The sequence below is a fragment of the Rhipicephalus microplus genome, chromosome 2 (genome assembly GCF_043290135.1).
Source record: "Rhipicephalus microplus isolate Deutch F79 chromosome 2, USDA_Rmic, whole genome shotgun sequence".
Taxonomy (NCBI): Eukaryota; Metazoa; Arthropoda; class Arachnida; order Ixodida; family Ixodidae; genus Rhipicephalus; species Rhipicephalus microplus.
In genome coordinates this window covers 77,772,294-77,791,855 of record NC_134701.1, presented here as the reverse complement: position 1 = coordinate 77,791,855, position 19,562 = coordinate 77,772,294, and the positions used below count along the sequence as shown (strand labels likewise).

At 45.7% G+C, this 19,562-nt stretch overlaps 1 protein-coding gene across 2 annotated transcripts in view; it reads left to right on the top strand.

The window, feature by feature from the left end:
* The window catches only part of LOC142796290 (uncharacterized), a 127,140-nt gene that overhangs the window by 33,821 nt on the left and 73,757 nt on the right, over positions 1-19,562 (top strand). For both annotated transcript variants that reach the window (XM_075886580.1, XM_075886581.1), the window contains exon 3: positions 12,699-12,854. In XM_075886580.1, coding sequence (XP_075742695.1) covers positions 12,699-12,854 — 156 coding nt within the window. The remainder of the gene's footprint in view (positions 1-12,698; positions 12,855-19,562) is intronic.

Here is a 19,562-nt window from a genome sequence, read left to right as displayed (position 1 = left end):
AAATATTAAAAGCGCTTCAGTTTCTTGGTAAGCCTCGTGCTGAAATCTCGTTACTAGGATAAGGTTTTGCTCACCCTTGAATTCATCTACCTAGAAAGTCTACTTAATCTTCCAGATTTAGAAGGTCTAGAATAATATTACTAGGATCGTCACTCGTCTTTTGTTTGCCATTAAGACGTTTCGTTAGTGGAAGATGCACTAAAAAGTAGTTTCTGAAAATAGCAGCCTAATTGCAAACATGGTAGTCTCCATTTTGACAAAAATATGGCGATTATGGTTGCGTTCATAGTTATGATGCTGCACTCACTTTAACTGCCGAATATATTATCCCAAAAAGAATGCAGTGAAATGCATTTAAGCTCGGGTTTTAAACTTTTCATAAAACATCTGAAGATTGATTTACGAGTGGCTAAAAATATAACTTGACCCGTGAACGTGCTGTACTCGTTAGGGGAGAAATATGTGAATTTAAAACAAATTTAGCTCCGGAATGACACGAATGGTAAGTTAAAATGCGCTATCACACTAATTGACCTTGATTACACATACATGAAGTAAATTGGTATGCAAAGAAAGATAAGCGGTCTTGGCTTCATTCCACACCCGCTTTGGCCTGCTCGTGTAATATAAAAACAAAGTGGTTGACAACGCGACGATAGCTAACATAGCCGTGATACACTACACTGGACATATATTGCCCTCAAAGGCATATCAACTTCATATTCTTCAAGTAGAGCACAACTCAATAAAATAACAACGACGTGCTTTTATTGTGCCAGCCAATGCCAAATCAAGAATTGTTTGTTGAAAATTAGGGCAACATAAGTACTAACGGCTTTTTTTTCTTCACATCTTTATTTAGGCTCATTCCTTATATCCAGTATGTAAAACTGCCAGACCTACTTTATCCATGTATCTACTAACAAGAAACATTAAAAAAACTATTGTGCACATTGTGCAGTTCATTGTAGTAGGTTTTTCGAGAAGGTGTTATACCGAGTATATTCAGAAATGTGTGCAATATTCTATAAAAAATCAGGAAAAGGCACTTATTGCTCGCAGGCTTCACAGTTGCATTTTTTGTATCGACTGGTATATTAAAGGGGTATAAGACATCAATTGTAACAAAAATTATAAAAGTTGAAATAAATGAATTTTTAATCAGTGGAATAGGCAGTCAAGTCAAACGGGAGAATTGAAGTCCTCCATGCCAAGAACTCATTGCCGCTTTGAGATTTCGGAAAAGCAGGCTCTAGTACTAACTGCAAATAAATGAAAAAAGAGTCACAGCTTTGTCGCAAAGGCGAAGCAGATCAATACGTGCTCCGTGTTTCTCACACAAAAGTCACCCACGAAACGTACTCACAGGTACAGAAGCACCCAAATAAGCGTGTCAGTTGTTACTTCGCTGTGTCTCAAAAGTGTGCCCTTTTCGCAAACGAAGGCTGTGCTACGATTGCAGTGACCTTTGCGCACTCCATAATGGCAACAGGATCGTTTCACGGCAAACCGAACGCCAGCAAAGACGAATGATTCTCCCCAACAGGAGATAAGGGCGCGTGAGAGATCGTCCAATCACCTCTTTTCCGCGGGCCAAAGCACGCGTGAGAGGTGAGAGCCCCCGCACACGCATTGCGCCATTTTGTTGATAATGTTGAAAACACGAAAGCTCTCCTCGAGATGCCCGCCAACAGCGGTAAATGGTAGATATAGATAGCTTGCTGTTTGAGAGTTGAAGGAGATACCCCTCGGAAGCTCAGTGTTTAACGTCTCGCATTCACGACGCGGAGTAGCTACGTCCGATTTCCCATGCTGGAGTCTTTTTTCTGAATTTTTCATGCATTTTCATATATATAGATACGTATACATATACGGTGCGTGACATCGACGCCGACGCCGGCGGCGAAGTCCATCAAGAGTGTCCATATGATTGCTATCGCAATAATTACCCGAAATTTTTCGGTAATACCAAAACTAAAGGACGAATGAGCGCAACGAGCAGACAATTACAATGACGTCACTATTGAAAAGAGCAACTACAGGGTCGAAGTTTTCCCCCGTTCAATAACATATATGCATAATGCATGCTGTAATCGCAAGCGCAGCCCACACACTCAGAAAACGAAGTTGTATAATGGTATTTATAACAACGCTGTCACATTGCGGACGTCTCAGATGAACATGGCAGTTGCGCTATATCACGTTTTGGTTTTGCCGCAGAGTTCAAGAAAAATTCATTATTTCCCAGTTATACTGAAGGCCACTTTTCCAAATTCTCAAAGTGCCAATGGGTTCTTTGCATGAATGACTTCAATCCTCTCTATGACTTAAGTACCTATTTACACTAATTACCAAGTTAATCATTATAACTTTCCTAACTGCTAGTGAAAGTATTCTTATCAATTGTTTTAAGATGCCTGCAGCTACAGAAAAAGCAATTGTGAAGACTGTGAGAAAACAACGCCTCTTTATGATTTTGTTATAATATTGGACACATTTCTTGAACCACGTTAACAATAATCTTGATCATAAATTTGAAGAGGTGACGTTCGGTCACAGCAATTACGTTAGCTATAGATGCTAACTGAAGCTTATTCCAGCATAACATTAGTGAACGAACATTTCTCTTCTAAGATTTTTCGCGAGCACGACCACCAAAGCCACATGACGTGGAAGTAGAAAAAGGCGTTGGCTTAGATAGAATCATGTTTTGCTGAAAGTTACTTCTGAAAAACCGTTTGGTTTAAATAAATATAAATGTATACATTTAATTACATGAAATCACCGAGCTATATCTGCTTAAGAGACCACGCAAATCAACACACATTTCTCTCATTCACATAACGTTCACCACTAGAGTGTTAGTCAGCTTTATGCATAACAAATTATATAGAGCGTTTCTTCTGCAATTCTTAAAATCCACACAATAAAAATAACGAACTTAGCGTTATCTGTTTCAGTGAAGACATGGAGAATATTGGTACACAATTATCAAAGTCCAAGTAAAATTTGAAAACGAGAAGGTCATCCACTGAAATTTGGACTCAGTAGTAGAACAATCAATACTAACGCAACAGAGTTAGAATACTTGTTTTGCACAAATTCCAGCGTCTATGTTGGCCTTGGTGTTGCAGTAAGCGTCGGTGTCATTTGTTGTAAGCGAAAAATCTTCATCAGTGCTTGGCCGCAAAATTGCGAAAGATGCAAATAAAATAACTTTTAAGAATTCCGGGAGCCAGTGAGGATCGAACCCAAGTATTTTGCGTGGCAAGCCTTTGTTTCACTACACAGACATGCTTTTAATTGTGAATGCAGTCAAAATAACGTCCTCTGCTTGGAAATGCAGTGAAAGTAACTTTCATGCTCCACAAACACACGCGTCCTGTATACATGCATCACATTATAACCTAAAGTATTGTAATATTGCGTAGTACTAGGGTTTCACGTGATACAAGAGTACATAGTCATCTGGCGTCAAAAAGTAGTATTATCACATTGACCCTATAGCTTAAAGCCAGTCACCCACTAGAAAAGGCACACACGCTTCTGCACCTTCAAGGCCACGTAGTGGGTGCATAGCAAATTCAAAATTATTTCATACTCTATGTGTTTGATGTACGCACCAGAAACAAAATATCGCTATCGCGTTCAACTTTTGAAAGCAAAGCTTGAGGGCCTCCAATTTTTTTTACTTAAATTGCAGTCTTTGAAACGTCACTTACAATATATGAGCTTACTGAACATAAGGCATTAAGTAAGTCAGACGTCAAATAATTCCATTCGTGACTTTAGCTTCAACTGAGAAGCTGAAACGGAAAAACATTGAATGGGTGACTCTCCAGCAATATTAAGTGAGTACAGGTATGTGATGCATGTAATTGATTCTAAAAATATTAACATGGAGCAGAGGTGCTTCTTTTCCCTAGCGGGTCACAAGCGCATGACGCGGAACGTTTTTAACAGTTTACTAATCAAGGGGCAATAAACAGACGATTCACTTCAGTGAGAATTTATATCTCAAGTGCACGTATCTAGAAACCACAGCGTCACTTTTTTTCTACTGTAATCGGTAACCTACATGATTTAGCTACTTTTCTTTCAATTCTCTTTCGCGGTATATGGGGTGACGTGTTGAATATATTCTTAACAAAATTTTGTCAACTCTGAAACAACACAAAAAGTGATGTCGAGGCACATTTTTTTTCTTTGCTGATTACGATATTTCACATCAAAGTGTTCGGTACAGCCACGACGTGAGCGTTTGTGTGTATCATTGGTAGCAATATCCGTTGATATATCGTAGATTATCAGGTGCACGCGCTGAAGAACATACCGATAACACGTGCCTCCACCCCTCGCCACGGCGCATGCTCCGGCCTCGGGCCAGGGTATTAAAACCAAGACAGCAGCCTCGTGAATAAACATTGTTCCTTCTTGTTCTGGCCATGCATCGTCTTATTCTTCGCCCTTACGATACTACAGTGGCGACGAGGATGGGATCCGGTTAATTGCACTCCGACGCTGAGACCAGAAGAATGGGATCCCGACCCCCGGCCTTCGACGACGCCGTGAGTAGCTGGAGCGCGTATCGTGTCCGGTTGGAAGCCTACTTTGAGGGCAACGATATTACCGACGTAGCGAAACGCCGGGCCCTACTGGTTTCATCGTTGAGCGACAGTGTCGTCCGGATATTGCAAGGGCACCAGCCGGGGGTCGCCATCAACTCCTTGACGTACGATGACGTTGTGAAATGCTTGGAAGAACATTTCAACCCTCAGGCAAACGAAATAGCAGCAAGCTATTCTTTCTTTATGCGAAAACAAGATGAGCAAGAAAGCGTCCGGGACTACATTGCTGAACTGAGAAGACTGGCCGTAAAATGTAATTTCGGGGCGACACTGGACCGTATGTTGCGGGACCGAATCGTTTGTGGGATTCGGGATGAGGAAACGCGCCGGTGCCTGCTGGGCCGCAAGAACTTGACTCGTGAAGAAGCCGAAGAATTCGCCTTAGCTTCTGAGAAAGCAAACGAAGACGCTCGGGGCATGCGTACTTCATACGCCCGGACCGAAGGTGGCGGCGTCAACGTGATACAGCAACAAGGCAGACAGTGGAGGAAGAATTGCAGCCTTTCATGCGACAGATGCAAAGGGGCGCATGCAACGGCGTTCTGTCGACATCGCAGATCCATATGCCATCAATGTGGTAAAAGAGGGCATCTTGCTAGGGCTTGCAAAAGACCCCACACCCCCAGGTCAGGAACGTTCGCTGTCGACGGAACCGAATGTGAAAGCGAAGAAGAGAGGTTGTATGCTCTCGTTGCACACAGTTCCGCCAATTAGCACTTGGTGCAGCCAATCGAGCACACCTTAACGTGGGAAGGCCGTAGGCTGCGAATGATTGTCGATACTGGATCATCAGTAAGCGTGATTCCCAAAAGCTTGTACAAGAAGCATCGCAAGTGGTGGCCGGCTCTGCAAAAAACCCCACTACGCCTTTCATGTTTCCTGGGACCGTTGCCGGTCGTTGGCAAGGTAGACATGCAGGTACAGCTTGGACAAGTAACGGTGAGCAGTTCGCTGATAGTAGTGGACCATCGAGGGCCCCTTTTGTGTGAAAGGGACACGATAGAGGAATTTCGCAAAGCAGGCATGTTGCTAGTAGAAGGCACGTCGTCTTCGGTGAATGTTGTTCACGCCGACAGCCAGCTAACCGCACTTCTTGACGAGTTTCCCGACCTCTTTGAGAACCTCGGATGCTGTAAGGGACCACCGGTGAAGCTGTACCTCAAGGAAAGTGCGCAACCTCGATTTCTGAAGGCTCGGACCGTCCCGTACGCCATGAGAGCGCAAGTCTCCACCGAAATTGACCGACTGGTGGAAGTGGGCGTGCTGTCCCCAGTGAGCGTGGCTGAATGGGCAACAGCGGTCGTGCCCGTAGTAAAGAAGAACGGAGACATCCGGCTGTGTGGGGACTTTAAGCTAACAGTTAATCCAGCGACAAGAACAGAGCAGTACCCGCTTCCGAAAATTGACGACATCTTTGCGGCGCTATCAGGAGGCGAAGTGTTCAGCACACTCGACTTACGAAACGCATACAACCAGCTTCCCCTGGATGATGATGCTAAGAAGATAACTGTGTTGAATACACACAAAGGCCTCTTCTGCTACAACCGCTTGGCTTTTGGCATTGCCTCAGCGCCTGCGCTGTTTCAGCGGCGCATAGAAGCCGTGCTGCAGGGTATACCAGGGGTGAAAGTTTACCTGGACGACATTATTGTAGCAGAAAAAGAGTATGACACAACGATACTGCGGCAAGTGTTCGAACGACTTCGGGCGAACGGCCCAACACTGAACAAGGAGAAGTGCCACTTCCGGGAGAAAGAAGTGGTATTTCTAGGGCACCGAATCGATGCAAAAGGCCTCCACCCACTGCAGGACAATTTGGAAGCAGTGCTAGCGGCACCGCCACCGACTTCGGTAAGCCAGCTTAAATCATTCTTAGGACTGGTCACATACTATTCCAAATTTCTACCGAACTTGTCGTCCACTTTGGCCCCGTTACACCGACTCCTGTCTAAAGGAGCACTGTGGTGTTGGGGGCCCGCACAGAGAACAGCATTCCAAGAAACCAAGCGCGCCATGAGAAGGGCGAACTTTCTTGTGCATTACGACCCCCAAAGACCCTTGCGGCTTGAGTGTGATGCGTCGGCCGAGGGTATAGGCGCAGTTTTGTCGCACCGCATACAAGGAGTGGATCATCCCATAGCGTTCCGCTCGAGAACTCTAACGTCGGCGGAACGTAATTATTCACAATTGGAAAAGGAGGCACTAGCGCTGGTCTTCGGCGTTGTAAAATTTTGAGATTATTTGTTTGGCAACAAGTTCACTCTGGTGACCAATCACAAGCCTCTGACTGGTTTGCTAGGTCCAGATAAACCCATTCCGCAAATGGCAGTGGCCCGCATTCAACGTTGGGCGCTGCTCTTAGCAGCTTATCAATACGACTTGGAATACAGAAAAGGAGAGCTAAATGCAAATGCCGACGCTCTAAGCCGGTTGCCATTACCGGTTCGCGATAATGGCTGGGAAAATGAACTAGCCGAATATGTCCTGCATGCGCAGGCTATGGATGATTTTGTTTTGTCTGCGCAGAGTATTTCAGACCACACCAGCAAAGATGACGTACTTCAGCAAGTGAAGACTTGGATCTTGCAAGGCTGGCCAAGGCGTCTCGGTTCAGAGGAACAGCAGTACCAACCGTATTTTGCACGGAGGCATGAATTGGCCGTGAGTAACGGGATACTCTACTGGGGCCACCGTGTGGTTCTGCCTAAAGCTGCCCGGCAATTTGTTTTGAAAGAGTTGCACGATACGCACCCAGGCATGACGGCAATGAAAAACCTCGCGCGCTCAATTTTCTGGTACCCAGGGCTAGACGGTGAAATTGAAATGCTTGCAAAACGGTGTGCCCAATGCGTGCAGTGTTTGCCCATGCCCCCAGCGCAGGTCCCGGCAAACTGGCCAAAGAACAACAGACGGTGGTACCGCCTACACGTGGATTTTGCTGGTCCCGTGGAAGGGCATATGATCTTCGTCCTCGTCGACGCCGAGACTAAGTGGATCGAAGCAGTGCCCTTGAAGACGGCGACAGCAGCGACTACGGTAGACACACTTAGGTGCATTTTCGCGCGATTTGGCATACCAGGGACTGTCGTGTCGGATAATGGTCCGCAATTCACCAGTGCAGAGAAAGCGCGGTTCTTCCGGGAAAATGGGGTGCGCCACGTAACGACGGCCCCATACTACCCGCAATCCAACGGTTTGGCGGAACGGGCAGTACGCACCATCAAGGAGGGCCTGAAGAAAAATCGGGTGGGAACGCTGCAAAGTCGGCTTGCCAAATTTTTGTTGCGTTACAGGACAACACCGACCCGAGAGGACCAGTCGCCCGCGGAAAGGCTTTTTGGATTCCAACCACGGACCCGCCTGAGCACCTACCTGGCAGAGGAAGACGGGGCGAAGAGGGAGGCTACCGTCAACGGAGTTCCGAACTCTGGAAAGAAAGAGTTTGCACCAGGAAGGGAGGTGTGGAGTCGACAGTACAGTCAGCTAGGTCAAAGGTGGCTACCCGGAACCGTGACAACAGTCGAAGGCAAGCGATTGTTAACCGTTAACACGCCAAGGGGGGTGCAACGTAGACACGTCGATCAAGTACGACCACGCGACTCGTCGACACCGGTTAAGAAAGAACCGTGCGAAACGCCAATGGCCATGGAGCAATTGCCACTCTCATCCAGCGGCATCCAGTCAACTAGCAGCGAAGTCCTTCAGGCCGGTCTGTCCGAGCCTGGTGAGGAAGCGTCTGGCGGTGGCATCGAGCCAGCAAGTCCAAGGTCCACGGCAGAACCACTCCCACTCCGACGCTCCACCCGTGCCCGCAAGCCGCCGGATAGGTTTTAGCTCAGAGGGGAGGAAGTAATATATCGTAGATTATCAGGTGCACGCGCCGAAGAACATACCGATAACACGTGCCTCCACCCCTCACCATGGCGCATGCTCCGGCCTCGGGCCAGGGTATTAAAACCAAGACAGCAGCCTCGTGAATAAACATTGTTCCTTCTTGTTCTGGCCATGCATCGTCTTATTCTTCGCCCTTACGATACTACATCCGTCACATTTATGGTATAGATACTGGCATACCGGTATGAAATACTTTACAGATACTCGAAGGACATAAATGTTGAATACTACCAAGAATTTCTAAAACACAAGTGCAGCACAATACACGTTAGTTATTGCACATTGCTGTTTCTGTTTAGCAATCTATATGTGCTTGTGCATATCAAATGTTTTAGCCATGGTTAGGTATAATTTTTTTATTTGCTACAAGTAAAATGTTTAGGAAATGTTGGTGGTGGTGTTTCCCATAGCATCTACTTGCCCAGATATATACTATAAATAAAATATTAGTACTCAACACAGTTTCTCCTTTCTCAAAAATTATTTTTCTGAGTAAGAACTGATGCTCAATAATATGATAATAGCTTGGCAGTAATGCTGAGTCCTGGTTCTCTGAAACATGCTACACTAAGTAATTCACTGGTGAATCGCACACTCATAACTATGGGTAGTGAAGAGATAAATTTACAGTTCAAGAGAACAGTTATGTGGGGTTTCTGCGCTTGAAAGAAGACACGTACACTGCAATGGAGAAGGCCAGAAACATAGGTGCTTTAGGTCTTCATTAGTAATTACGAGCCAGATATGTTATCTAACATCCACTGGACGTGCAAATGAATAAATAAATATTCTATGAATGACCACAGTTGTAAGCAAAGGCAATGGCATCAAAGATGAATAATTATATTAACACTCTGAGCTCCGTCGAATATGCTCACATGTTTCTAACAGGCACACTGATGTATAAAGGCCAGGCACTCGTTACAATCTTTGGCCATAGATGCGAAACATTGACGCCATACGTCTATTCATTTATTGTTCATATGAAGTAATCTTGCAATAACATTTTTATTGCTTCTGATTGTGTGAAGTCATGCCACAGGTTCCACTAACATCCATCTGTTCTCTTAAAGGCGATCGGCTGCTGGCCTCGGACTGTTCTTTTTCATAGGCTTTGGCGTGATCTTCGTTATCCTAGCCATTGCTTTTTTCACCGTGGTCATCGGTTCTCGTAAGTTCCTGCTATATTCACCAATAGTATCACACTGTATGATAGTGGCTTTGCGTTTAGGTAGAAGTAGCACACTGAAAATAGACTGCCACAGTGAAATGCAACATTTCATTCTGTATTTATTTTATCTAGGCTTTCTACTCGGTTAACAAAATACGCTCAAAACGCAACAACGAACAAGTCTAAAACCAATTCACTCGGCTGAACAAAACTATCAAAAGACAATCATACAAGGTGTTTCAAGAAATGAGCCCAAAATTGCTAAAAATAAAATGCAGGGAAATTCGATTTCGCTCGTTGCCTATATAAGAACTTCTGCAATCGCAGGCATCTTAACATGGCTAAAGACATCCTTGGGGGCTATAAATATAAAAGCGAGTCTATGAAAATTTTAATTAGCGACGTTAGATGGTTATCACAAATGGGTAAAAAAGCGTCTTTCTTATCACAAACTCAGTATAGCTTTGAGTTTTCAAAAAAAAAGCGGCAACTATGGGTATTCGCTAAAGAAACTCAATATGATTAGGTGGTGAAACCAACACTTGACAGAGCACAACTGTAGTGTTCGCCTGAAATGTCGAAAGAAGTGAGTATCTTTTTTATTAGCCAACTACTTCCTAGCTTATAGGACACATAGCCAACATAGGTTAACCAATGCAGAAGAAGCTTACGAGCCAAATACTCACTAGCCTATTGCATAGAGTTTCTCAAAATAACCAGAGGGCAGTCTGGCGCTGCGATCGTTCAGTGACCATAGGAATGATGAGCAGTACACACATTCGCCTAGTCTTCGTACTTGCGGGCAGCGAATCGCACTTGCGGCTTTGTTTATTGCTGTGTTTCGGTTTTGTTTTGAAAGAAAGAACGAACCCTTTTGAACTTAGTTACTTGATTCGAAATGGTAAGCCTAAAAGAATAAGGTTGCGAAGCACTGACGGTTAACATTTGCTAATTTATGTTTTCGTGAAAAAACAGCTCCAAGCCACACGAACAGACACGGAGCCAGAGGCAGGCCAGAAGTACGAAAATTAGACAAATGTGTGTACTACCCATCATTCCCGTGCTCGCTGAAGCGCCATGTGTGGCAGCTCCCATAGAAACTAGCGCCAGAGTTCCCTCTAGTGTATATTCAGACACTCGATGGCCTATAGGACGTATAGCCAACATACGTTAACCAACGCAGAAGAACTACACTTCTATAATTGAGCTTTTAAACAGTGACGCCATTATGAGCTGCTGCTTGTTGCGCTCATTGGTCGATCTATTTGGTTTCGCTGTTGAATTTGGTGTAATATAAGTACTAGAAGCTGCTCTTTCCAAATCTCAAAGCGGCGATAGGTCTTTCACATGAAGCGCCTTTATATATCTGACAAAACCATCAGACTTCGCTTACTGATTGCTAAATAATCTAGCTTTTTGAAACTATTGGCTCAAATGATTTGTTTACTAATCTCGAAAAGACACTTCAAAAATTGTTTGTTTGGAATTGGTAAAGTACAATGTCACCATCCCAAAAACAGCACCCTTACCACAACATGCCGCTTAGTAACGAAAAAATGGACAAAAATATTGTCGTTGGCGACACCATTCCTGCACCAAACACCATGACGTAAGAAATTTTGAAGGCGTCTACTGGGTCCTACGTAGCCTATAATCAATAAAATGAACTACAATGTAATATATGAGCGCCATAGATATAAAATTGAAGTTTTCAGGTGATTTCAACTTGTGAGTTTGCTGAAAATAACTAAAATAAATTTTAAGATCTCTTACGTCACATAAAGAAGTTTGGCGCGAAATTTTAAAATGGTACTTCCACCTTGAATGTCCTCCGCAAAGAATGAAACAGTAAAACATATTTCATTAGAGAGTTCAGGGTGCAGTTTGTTAAACTAAACCATGTCATTGTTCCTCTTTAATGTTGCTTTAAGATGTCAACCAAAATAAAATTGTAATTATGATGGAATAGAACCAATATTGTATTTCTCTCTTTTGTATATTTAAAAAAATTTCTTCAAGTTCGCGGTGTATGAGTTCTTGGTGTAGAACACCCAGATCAGCGACAAACCAGTGAAAAATTTCCTGTAGCTCGATAGCAGTAAAGAATATACACAAGTGTTCTTGTAGAAAAAGTTGGTGTGCGAACTTACGCTTTCGTTTTAGCTCGTTTTCTCTGTTCGGGTTTCACTTGTCCGTGAATCGCCTCCACAAAAGGCGCCGTAGGTCGAGAGTAAATAATGTGACTGGCTGAAAATACTAGTGGAAATAATAATCCTTGCACAATTAGGAATGAACAAAAGCGCAGCATGCCGCCAGAGGGTGGCCAAGGTTCGTGTACAGTTTGTGTTACGACTAAATTCCAATAAGCGGTTGCTTATGCTAAGTGACAGTTTGAAACTGACATAGTGAACCACGGTTTATCAGTGACCACGGTGCTCTGCTGCTTACCGAAAGGTCCTGGTTTCAATACCGGCCTTGGCGGTTGCATTTTGGTGGAAACGGAGTGGTTGAGGCCCATGTGCTGCACGATGTTACTTAACCTTAAGAAACACAAGATGGTCGAAATTAGGAGAGGCCACCACTACGGTGGCCCTCATGAGCATATCGTCGTTTCAGGACGCAAAACCTCATCTATCATGATTGAAATAGAGATGTTTGCACTGGGAAAAGAAAAAATAGAGAGCACATAAGTAAGCGCTTGTTGTGTTTTTCTCTTACTTTTCACTTTCTTTTTTCTTTGTGCTCTGCAAACATGTCGTTCTAATTACCCGCGTTGAACGCTCAACTTCAAAGCTCGATTGGCTAAGCTTTTGGTGTGATAAATGTAATTATATTAGCATGTGCTTTTGCAAGACAGCATTTTCACTGTTATGATTTGCCTATGTGGTCTGAGTGAAAAGAATTACGTCAAAAAATGTCCCTCCTATCATTGATGTTTAGCTGCTGTGTACCACTTCGTACGGTTCCAACGTGGAGCCCCTACATTCATTACCATGTGTTTGCAGCGTACTCCAACGAAGACTTTGCCGGTACCATGGAAGAACTCTGCAGGGGTGATAAATGCGCTGACAAGACCGGTGGCGCCAGCGACGTTGCCAAGAAGGTTGAAGATAATACGAACTCACCCCCACCCCTCATCATTCACAGGCGACGCACAAGAGGTGAGCCGATGTCTAAAAGGGACCGGCTGTGGTGGACGGATTCCTGAAACAATTTGGGCCAGTTTTGTGAGGCCATGTTATAAGTACAACTTTGAACCAACAATAACGTGTTAGCGGCACCTAACTTATCCATCGTAAATAACAGGCGAGTTCTCATCAGTTGCAACGCAATAGGACTTGATGAACCATATTTCAAGTCCATGATGAAACAAGCGCTAAAAATTACACACATTCAAAGAGGACACAGACGAGTGCTTACTAGCAATTGAAAGTTTCATTTCGAAGCGAACACTAATAAATACATAACACACATGTACGTCATTCCCAACCTCCCCCTGTTATTATCAACAACGAGATGTACCAAAATAATCATTCCCATAATCGATGGCACACAACTGGAAACAAACACGTGTCGAGAACTAAAAACATAAAGAGTAAATAAGAAAAGAAAGCGAAAATGCATTGTGTTATGTTACGTCCAAAAAAGCGAATTCCGCATCTGTTAGGAGAACAGACGCTTGAGAGACGCAACTGTCACCTGCTTTCCTTATTCTATACGCTTCCATTATCTTCCTCGCCGTCCGCCTCTTTTGCCTATCAATTATTCGTGTGTCTGAAAATTTTGGCTGGAAGGTGCACTGCTTGCATAGCAACGCTAAGTGTGAGTAAGGGGCCCCCTTTATTGAAATCTCATGTGCATGAAAGCGCACATTCAGGCTCCAACCGATCTGACCGACGTATTCCTTTCCACATGTGAAAGGAGTTCCGTATACATCTTTTTTGCACTCAGCGTACGTCCTGTCATGTTTTATGCTACATCTGTCCGATTCTCCAGTTCCTTTCTTGTTGGCTAGCCTTCTTACTGCAGGGAAAATCTTCGATAATTTGTTTTAAGCCAAAAAGACAACCCGCACACCATACCTTAATGCAACTTTTAAATGCCAAGCATTTCTTAGCGAACTTCGGCGACATTGAGCGTATCTATCTATCTATCTATCTATCTATCTATCTATCTATCTATCTATCTATCTATCTATCTATCTATCTATCTATCTATCTATCTATCTATCTATCTATCTATCTATTCATCCATCCATCCCCCTACGACTTTAGGTCTCCTGGCCGTTTTGGTAATGGTATCGATACCACACTTGGTATGCCAACATGCATCTGTATGACGAGCATAAGTCACTCGTCATAACTTGAAAATCATGACAAGTACGTCATGAATTCATGATTTGTCATGTCATGGTCTTGCTACTCTTGCGGTGGTTTCGTTCATATATGTTGCAAAACTGACATGGTATGACATGAATGCATAACGAACATAAGTGAGAGACCCTAATGTGGAAATCATGACATGTATGTCAAGATTTTTATGTTATGCTAGTCATGGCTACACACCACGCTCATGGTGCGCTCGCGGCCGTTTCGCTAGTGTCTCATATACCAAGTTTGGTATTAAGGGACGTGAATGAATGACGAAGGTGTGTGACTGGTGCAAACATGATAATCAACAGTGCAGATGCGTGTCATGTAACATAATGACTACATGCCTCTTTCGTGATGCGCTCGTGGCCGTTTCGCTAGTATCACATATACCAAGTGCGGTATTACGGGACGTGAAAGGATGACGAATGTATGAAACTGGTGCGAATATAATAATCATGAAATGCGTGTCATATAACACCATGACTACATGCTACGCTCATGATGCGTTCGTGTGTGTTTCCCTAGCTTCACACGTACAAAATTTGGCATTACGTGACGCGTACAAACGGCACGAGTAAAGGATGTGGCGAAACATGATAATCATGATATGCATGTTATCTAACAACACGACTACATGCCACACTCATGATGCGCTGCAGCCGTTTCACTAGCTTCATATATGCCAATCAGTATTACGTCACATGCCGCGCCTTGGTGATTTAGTGGCTAAAATACTCGTCTGCTGACCCACAGGTCACCGGATCAAATCCCGGCTGGGGCAGCTGCATTTCCGATGGAGGCGGAAATGTTGTAGGCCCGTTTACTTAAATTCGGGTTCACGTTAAAGAACCTCAGGTGGTCAAAATTTCTGGAGCCCTCCCTCCACTACGGCGTCTCTCATATTAATGTGGTGGTTTTGGGACGTTAAACCTCACAAAGAAATCAATTAGTATTACGTCACGTGAATGGATGACGAAGGTATGTGACTGGTGCAAATCTGATAATCAATTGATGCGTGTTATGTAACAACATGACTATACACCACACTCAAGGCGCTAATACATTTCAACGTGATCTGGCGCGCGTGTGCGCCGGCGTTCGTTTCATCGCGTCACGCCGGTGATCCCACGTCGGGCACCGATCTGCCTGCCAAATACTTGCAGGCACGTGCCGCGTTGCGTTGCTTTGACGCATGTGCGTTTGAGCGCACCCCATGTCCCTCCATCACAAAGAAAGGTGGACGCAACGCTGTCTGGGTAGAGCTGAGTAACATCATGGGCTTGAAATGCAGCAGGGTGTGGACGCTGGAGACGCTGTGCGGACGTGTTTCGCATGAGCTCGGGCCCGGTGACCGACTATCGACGGACGCGCTTTTTGCTGGACTTGCTGTCAGTGGGCTCGTCTGCAGGAGGTTGCCCTGTACCTACGGACACCACTCGTTTAGGCAAGTTTGTCCCCGTTTTCGAAGTTTCCGAGATTTTCCCATCAACCCCGCGGTGGCAAGGCTAGGCCTACCTCCTAGGCCAAGCCTGGCCTGGGCCGCGTCGCCCGATGTCTGACTTGCGCCCAGTGACCATGGGCCTTGTTGGGCTGAAGATGGAATACTACGTCGAAGGGGAGACTATAACACCCGAAGATTTTGAAGCGGGAGAGTTGGCTCCAGTGCTAAAGGCACAGGACCGATTTAAGAAGACTCAGCATGGCGACAACGCCAAGAGTAAGCCTTGCGAGACGCAGGCCGGCAGCGACGGGCGCAAGACGCACGGAGTGCAGCAAGTCAAGCTGGTGAAAGCGCCGGTATGGAAGAGACGCGGACCGTTTCCCAAGTTGCCAGCCACGGATTTCAAGATTGTGTACAGGCCCCAGAACTGGGACTTGAGTGTTGTCACAGCGAGAGAACTCGAATGTGCACTGAGAGCAGCAGCACGTCTAACGAGTGCGATTGCCGCGGAAGAAGACATTGTGCAGGTTAATGGCACAAACAACACGTTGACGGTGAGCACACCGTGCATAAATCGCAGTGGGGCATATGCGACTGTGAAGACGCTCAAGCTGGGTGATCGTGACCTGCCGGTTTCGGCGTTCGTGGCGCCGTTGGAGAACTCCGTGCGGGGAGTGATTTACAATGCTTATGATGGATGCCCAGTGGAAGAAGTTCGGGCGGGATTCCTGAAGAAGAATGAAGGCATAGACATTCTGGACGCGAGACCTCTGGGAAAGTCAAAGGCGATTCAGATTACGTTCGGGGGAAAACGCATACCCCGGCAAATTACTTACTGGAACTGTCTGTACGCTGTGATCCCGTACAGAAATTTAGTCGAGACCTGCTACAACTGCAGACGAGTTGAACATCGAGCGGACGTTTGCTATCGTCCGATGAGCAACCTATGCCACCGTTGCGGGAAGGACCATCCTGCCCCGCCAGAAGGAGAGCCACCTACGTGCACGCCGGACAGCATCGTGTGCCATAGTGCGCATCACACAGGGAGCCGGAACTGCAAGTTTCGCCTGGCTCGCAAGCCACCGACAGGCCGGCAGCAGAGCATCGAAACAGAGAGCGAAGCTGGCAACGATAAACGGTCCTCGAGGGCCACGGAGTGGTCACCGAGGGGTAAAGAAGGCAGAAGCAAAAGCAGGGACCAGTTGAGTTCCTTCCCGCCATTGCCAGGGCGCGGGGGCGGCCAAGATGGTGGACGAGCATCCAGTACCAACAGCTGCGCACGCGACACCAACAAAAAGGTGAGCTTGTCAAGCACGGCCTCCCAGAACGAAACCGCTCGAGAGAAGGAGTTAGGAGCGCTGGTTCAGCGACAGGGAGCCTTGATTAAAAGAATGGAAAACAAAATTGCACAGATAAAACGCGCACTTAGAAACGACCAATGGCAGGGGACACAGGCACCAGCAGTGCAAGGCCTACAGAAAGCGTCGCAAGAGGCGTCTGCTCGCGTACAGGAGAGTGCAGCTATGGAAGTGGAGAATCGGGGGACAGTGAAGAGACCACTGCCGGGGGATGAGGTAGCTAACGCAAAACGATTAGCCGAAACGTCCCCTGTAGACATGCCACAGCCTGTTTTTAAGGTCATTAGTCTTAAGTCGGATGTAACAACACTTGCGGATAAAGCAGGCAAACAAAGGAAAAGACAGGATAGGTTGGAGGCTCGGGTCGAAAAGGTCGAAGCCAGATTAGACACAATAGAGGAGCGTCTCGGCATGCTCTTCACTGAATTTAGGGATTCCCAAACCCAGGTCATGGGCATGTTTCAGCAGCTTCATACTCTATTGAAGGCAAGACTGCCTCCCGTGGGTGGCCAAGTGCCATTAGTCGACCTGGTGCCTCATCATGGCGCCTCGCCAGCAAATCGAGGTTTGGGAGTGGAACTGCAGGGGCTTTCGTCAAAAGCGGAGTAACCTGCAGTTTCACGTACAAAATCTGGACAGTAAACCAGACATAATAGCCTTACAGGAGGCTAGTGGTTACGTAAAATTACCTGGAATTAAGGCATTTACAGCGCCAGGAATTGATGCAAGGGGCGTATCACGCGTCTTGACAGCCGTGCTAGTCCATCGCAGCATCACTGCCATTCAGCATTCCGTAGATAGCAGCAGGGAAGACTATGTCTTGCTTGAGATTTTGCCTAAACGAAAGTATGAGAAGAGTCTGTTTTTACTTAATGTGTATAGTTCTCCAAAAGATAAAGGATTGGGCTTGCCACAACTCCTGATTCAAACTTAACGGTTAGCAGCTCGCGCTCCGCTTATAGTGGTAGGAGATTTCAATGCGCCTCACCCGGAGTGGGGTTATATTCGAGCCAGCCCAAAGGGCAATCGGCTTTAGCAAGTTGCCCGGGATCTGCGATGGACGCTGTTAAACAATCCACAAGATCATACGAGGATAGGCAACAGCATAAGCATGGATACCTCCCCAGACCTTACGTTTTTTAGAGGCATCAGTAGTGCAAAGTGGATTAACACGGGACAAGCCCTAGGAAGTGATCACTATATCCTTTCCACGACGTTTAGCGCTGCGAAGCATAAAGACAAAGTGAGGGGGCATAGAATTACAGATTGGGACAGATTTAGGAAAAACAGAGCAGACACTGTAAACGGGCAAATTAATGACCTGAATGCATGGGTACAGGCGCTCAAGGAGGATGTAAATAATACCACGGTAGAAGTGCCACTCGAGCAGGAGGCGTTTACCGCTGACTAGAGACTATTACACATGTGGGAAGCGCACGCGAGTCTCTTGAGAAGGTAGAAGAAGCAAAAACATAATGGCGTCCTTCGCAGAAGGACTGCCAAGTTAAAACGTAAAATAAAAAATTATACAATTGAGTTGCAAGCCAAGCAGTGGGGCCAGATTTGTGATCGCATGAATGGACAGTTTGGATGCAAAAAGACATGGCAGCTGTTAAGGCATCTTTTAGATCCGGCAGCAACAAAATCGGCGCAACGGGGGCAAATGGCTCGGTTAATGCATCAATATGAAGGCACAATTGGAGAGTTTATACAGGAACTCCGGAATCGGTACATAACTGATGGAGTAGACGGTTGCTTACCACACTACTTGGGGGTGGAAAACTCAGACCTAGATGAACAGTTCACAATTGTGGAGGTGGAGTTTGCCATGGGGCAGCTGCGCACTACGTCTGCCGCAGGTCCGGATGGAGTTGCTAATAAAATGCTGAGAAACCTAGATTTCAAATTGGTCGGGGCGATCACTTACTTGATAAATGAGTATTGGGTGGCCAGCGAGATCCCAGCACAATGGAAGTATGCTAGGATTATATTTATTCCGAAGCCAGGCAAGAAACTCTGCTTGGAAAACCTGCGCCTCATATCGCTGACATCATGCGTGGGCAAATTGATGGAGCACGTGGTTCTCAACAGGCTTCAGAATTATGCAGAGGACAACTATGATAGGTTTCAGGGCCAATTTGTCCACACAGGATGTCATGATACAGTTAAAACATTATGTAGTCAATCCCGGGCATGGCACGGGCACCAAAGCTGTATTGGGGCTTGACCTGAATAAAGCTTTCGACAATGTTTCGCATGAGGCAGTATAGAATAACCTAGCGGAAATTGGCCCAGGGGTCAGGACATTTCGCTACATCAGATCATTCTTGGAGGGCCGAACCGCAGAAATTTCAATAGGAGATATCAAATCGGACTCATTCGCGTTGGGAGGCAAAGGGACGCCGCAGGGTTCAGTTTTCTCACCGTTCCTGTTTAACATCGCCTTAATTAAAATACCGCCGAGGCTGGAAGAGATACCGGGACTCAAACACACATTTTATGCAGATGATATTACTCTATGGGTAACCAGGGGTAGTGACGCGCATCTGGAAGAAACACTGCAACAGGCAGTCAATATTGTCGAAGAGTTGGCAGGGGAGGCGGGACGTTCATGCTCTCAGCCAAAGTCCGCGCTCTTTGTGGTTCGAGACAAACCCAGAGGCCTACATGCTAGACACTATATTCCGCCACCGCCGT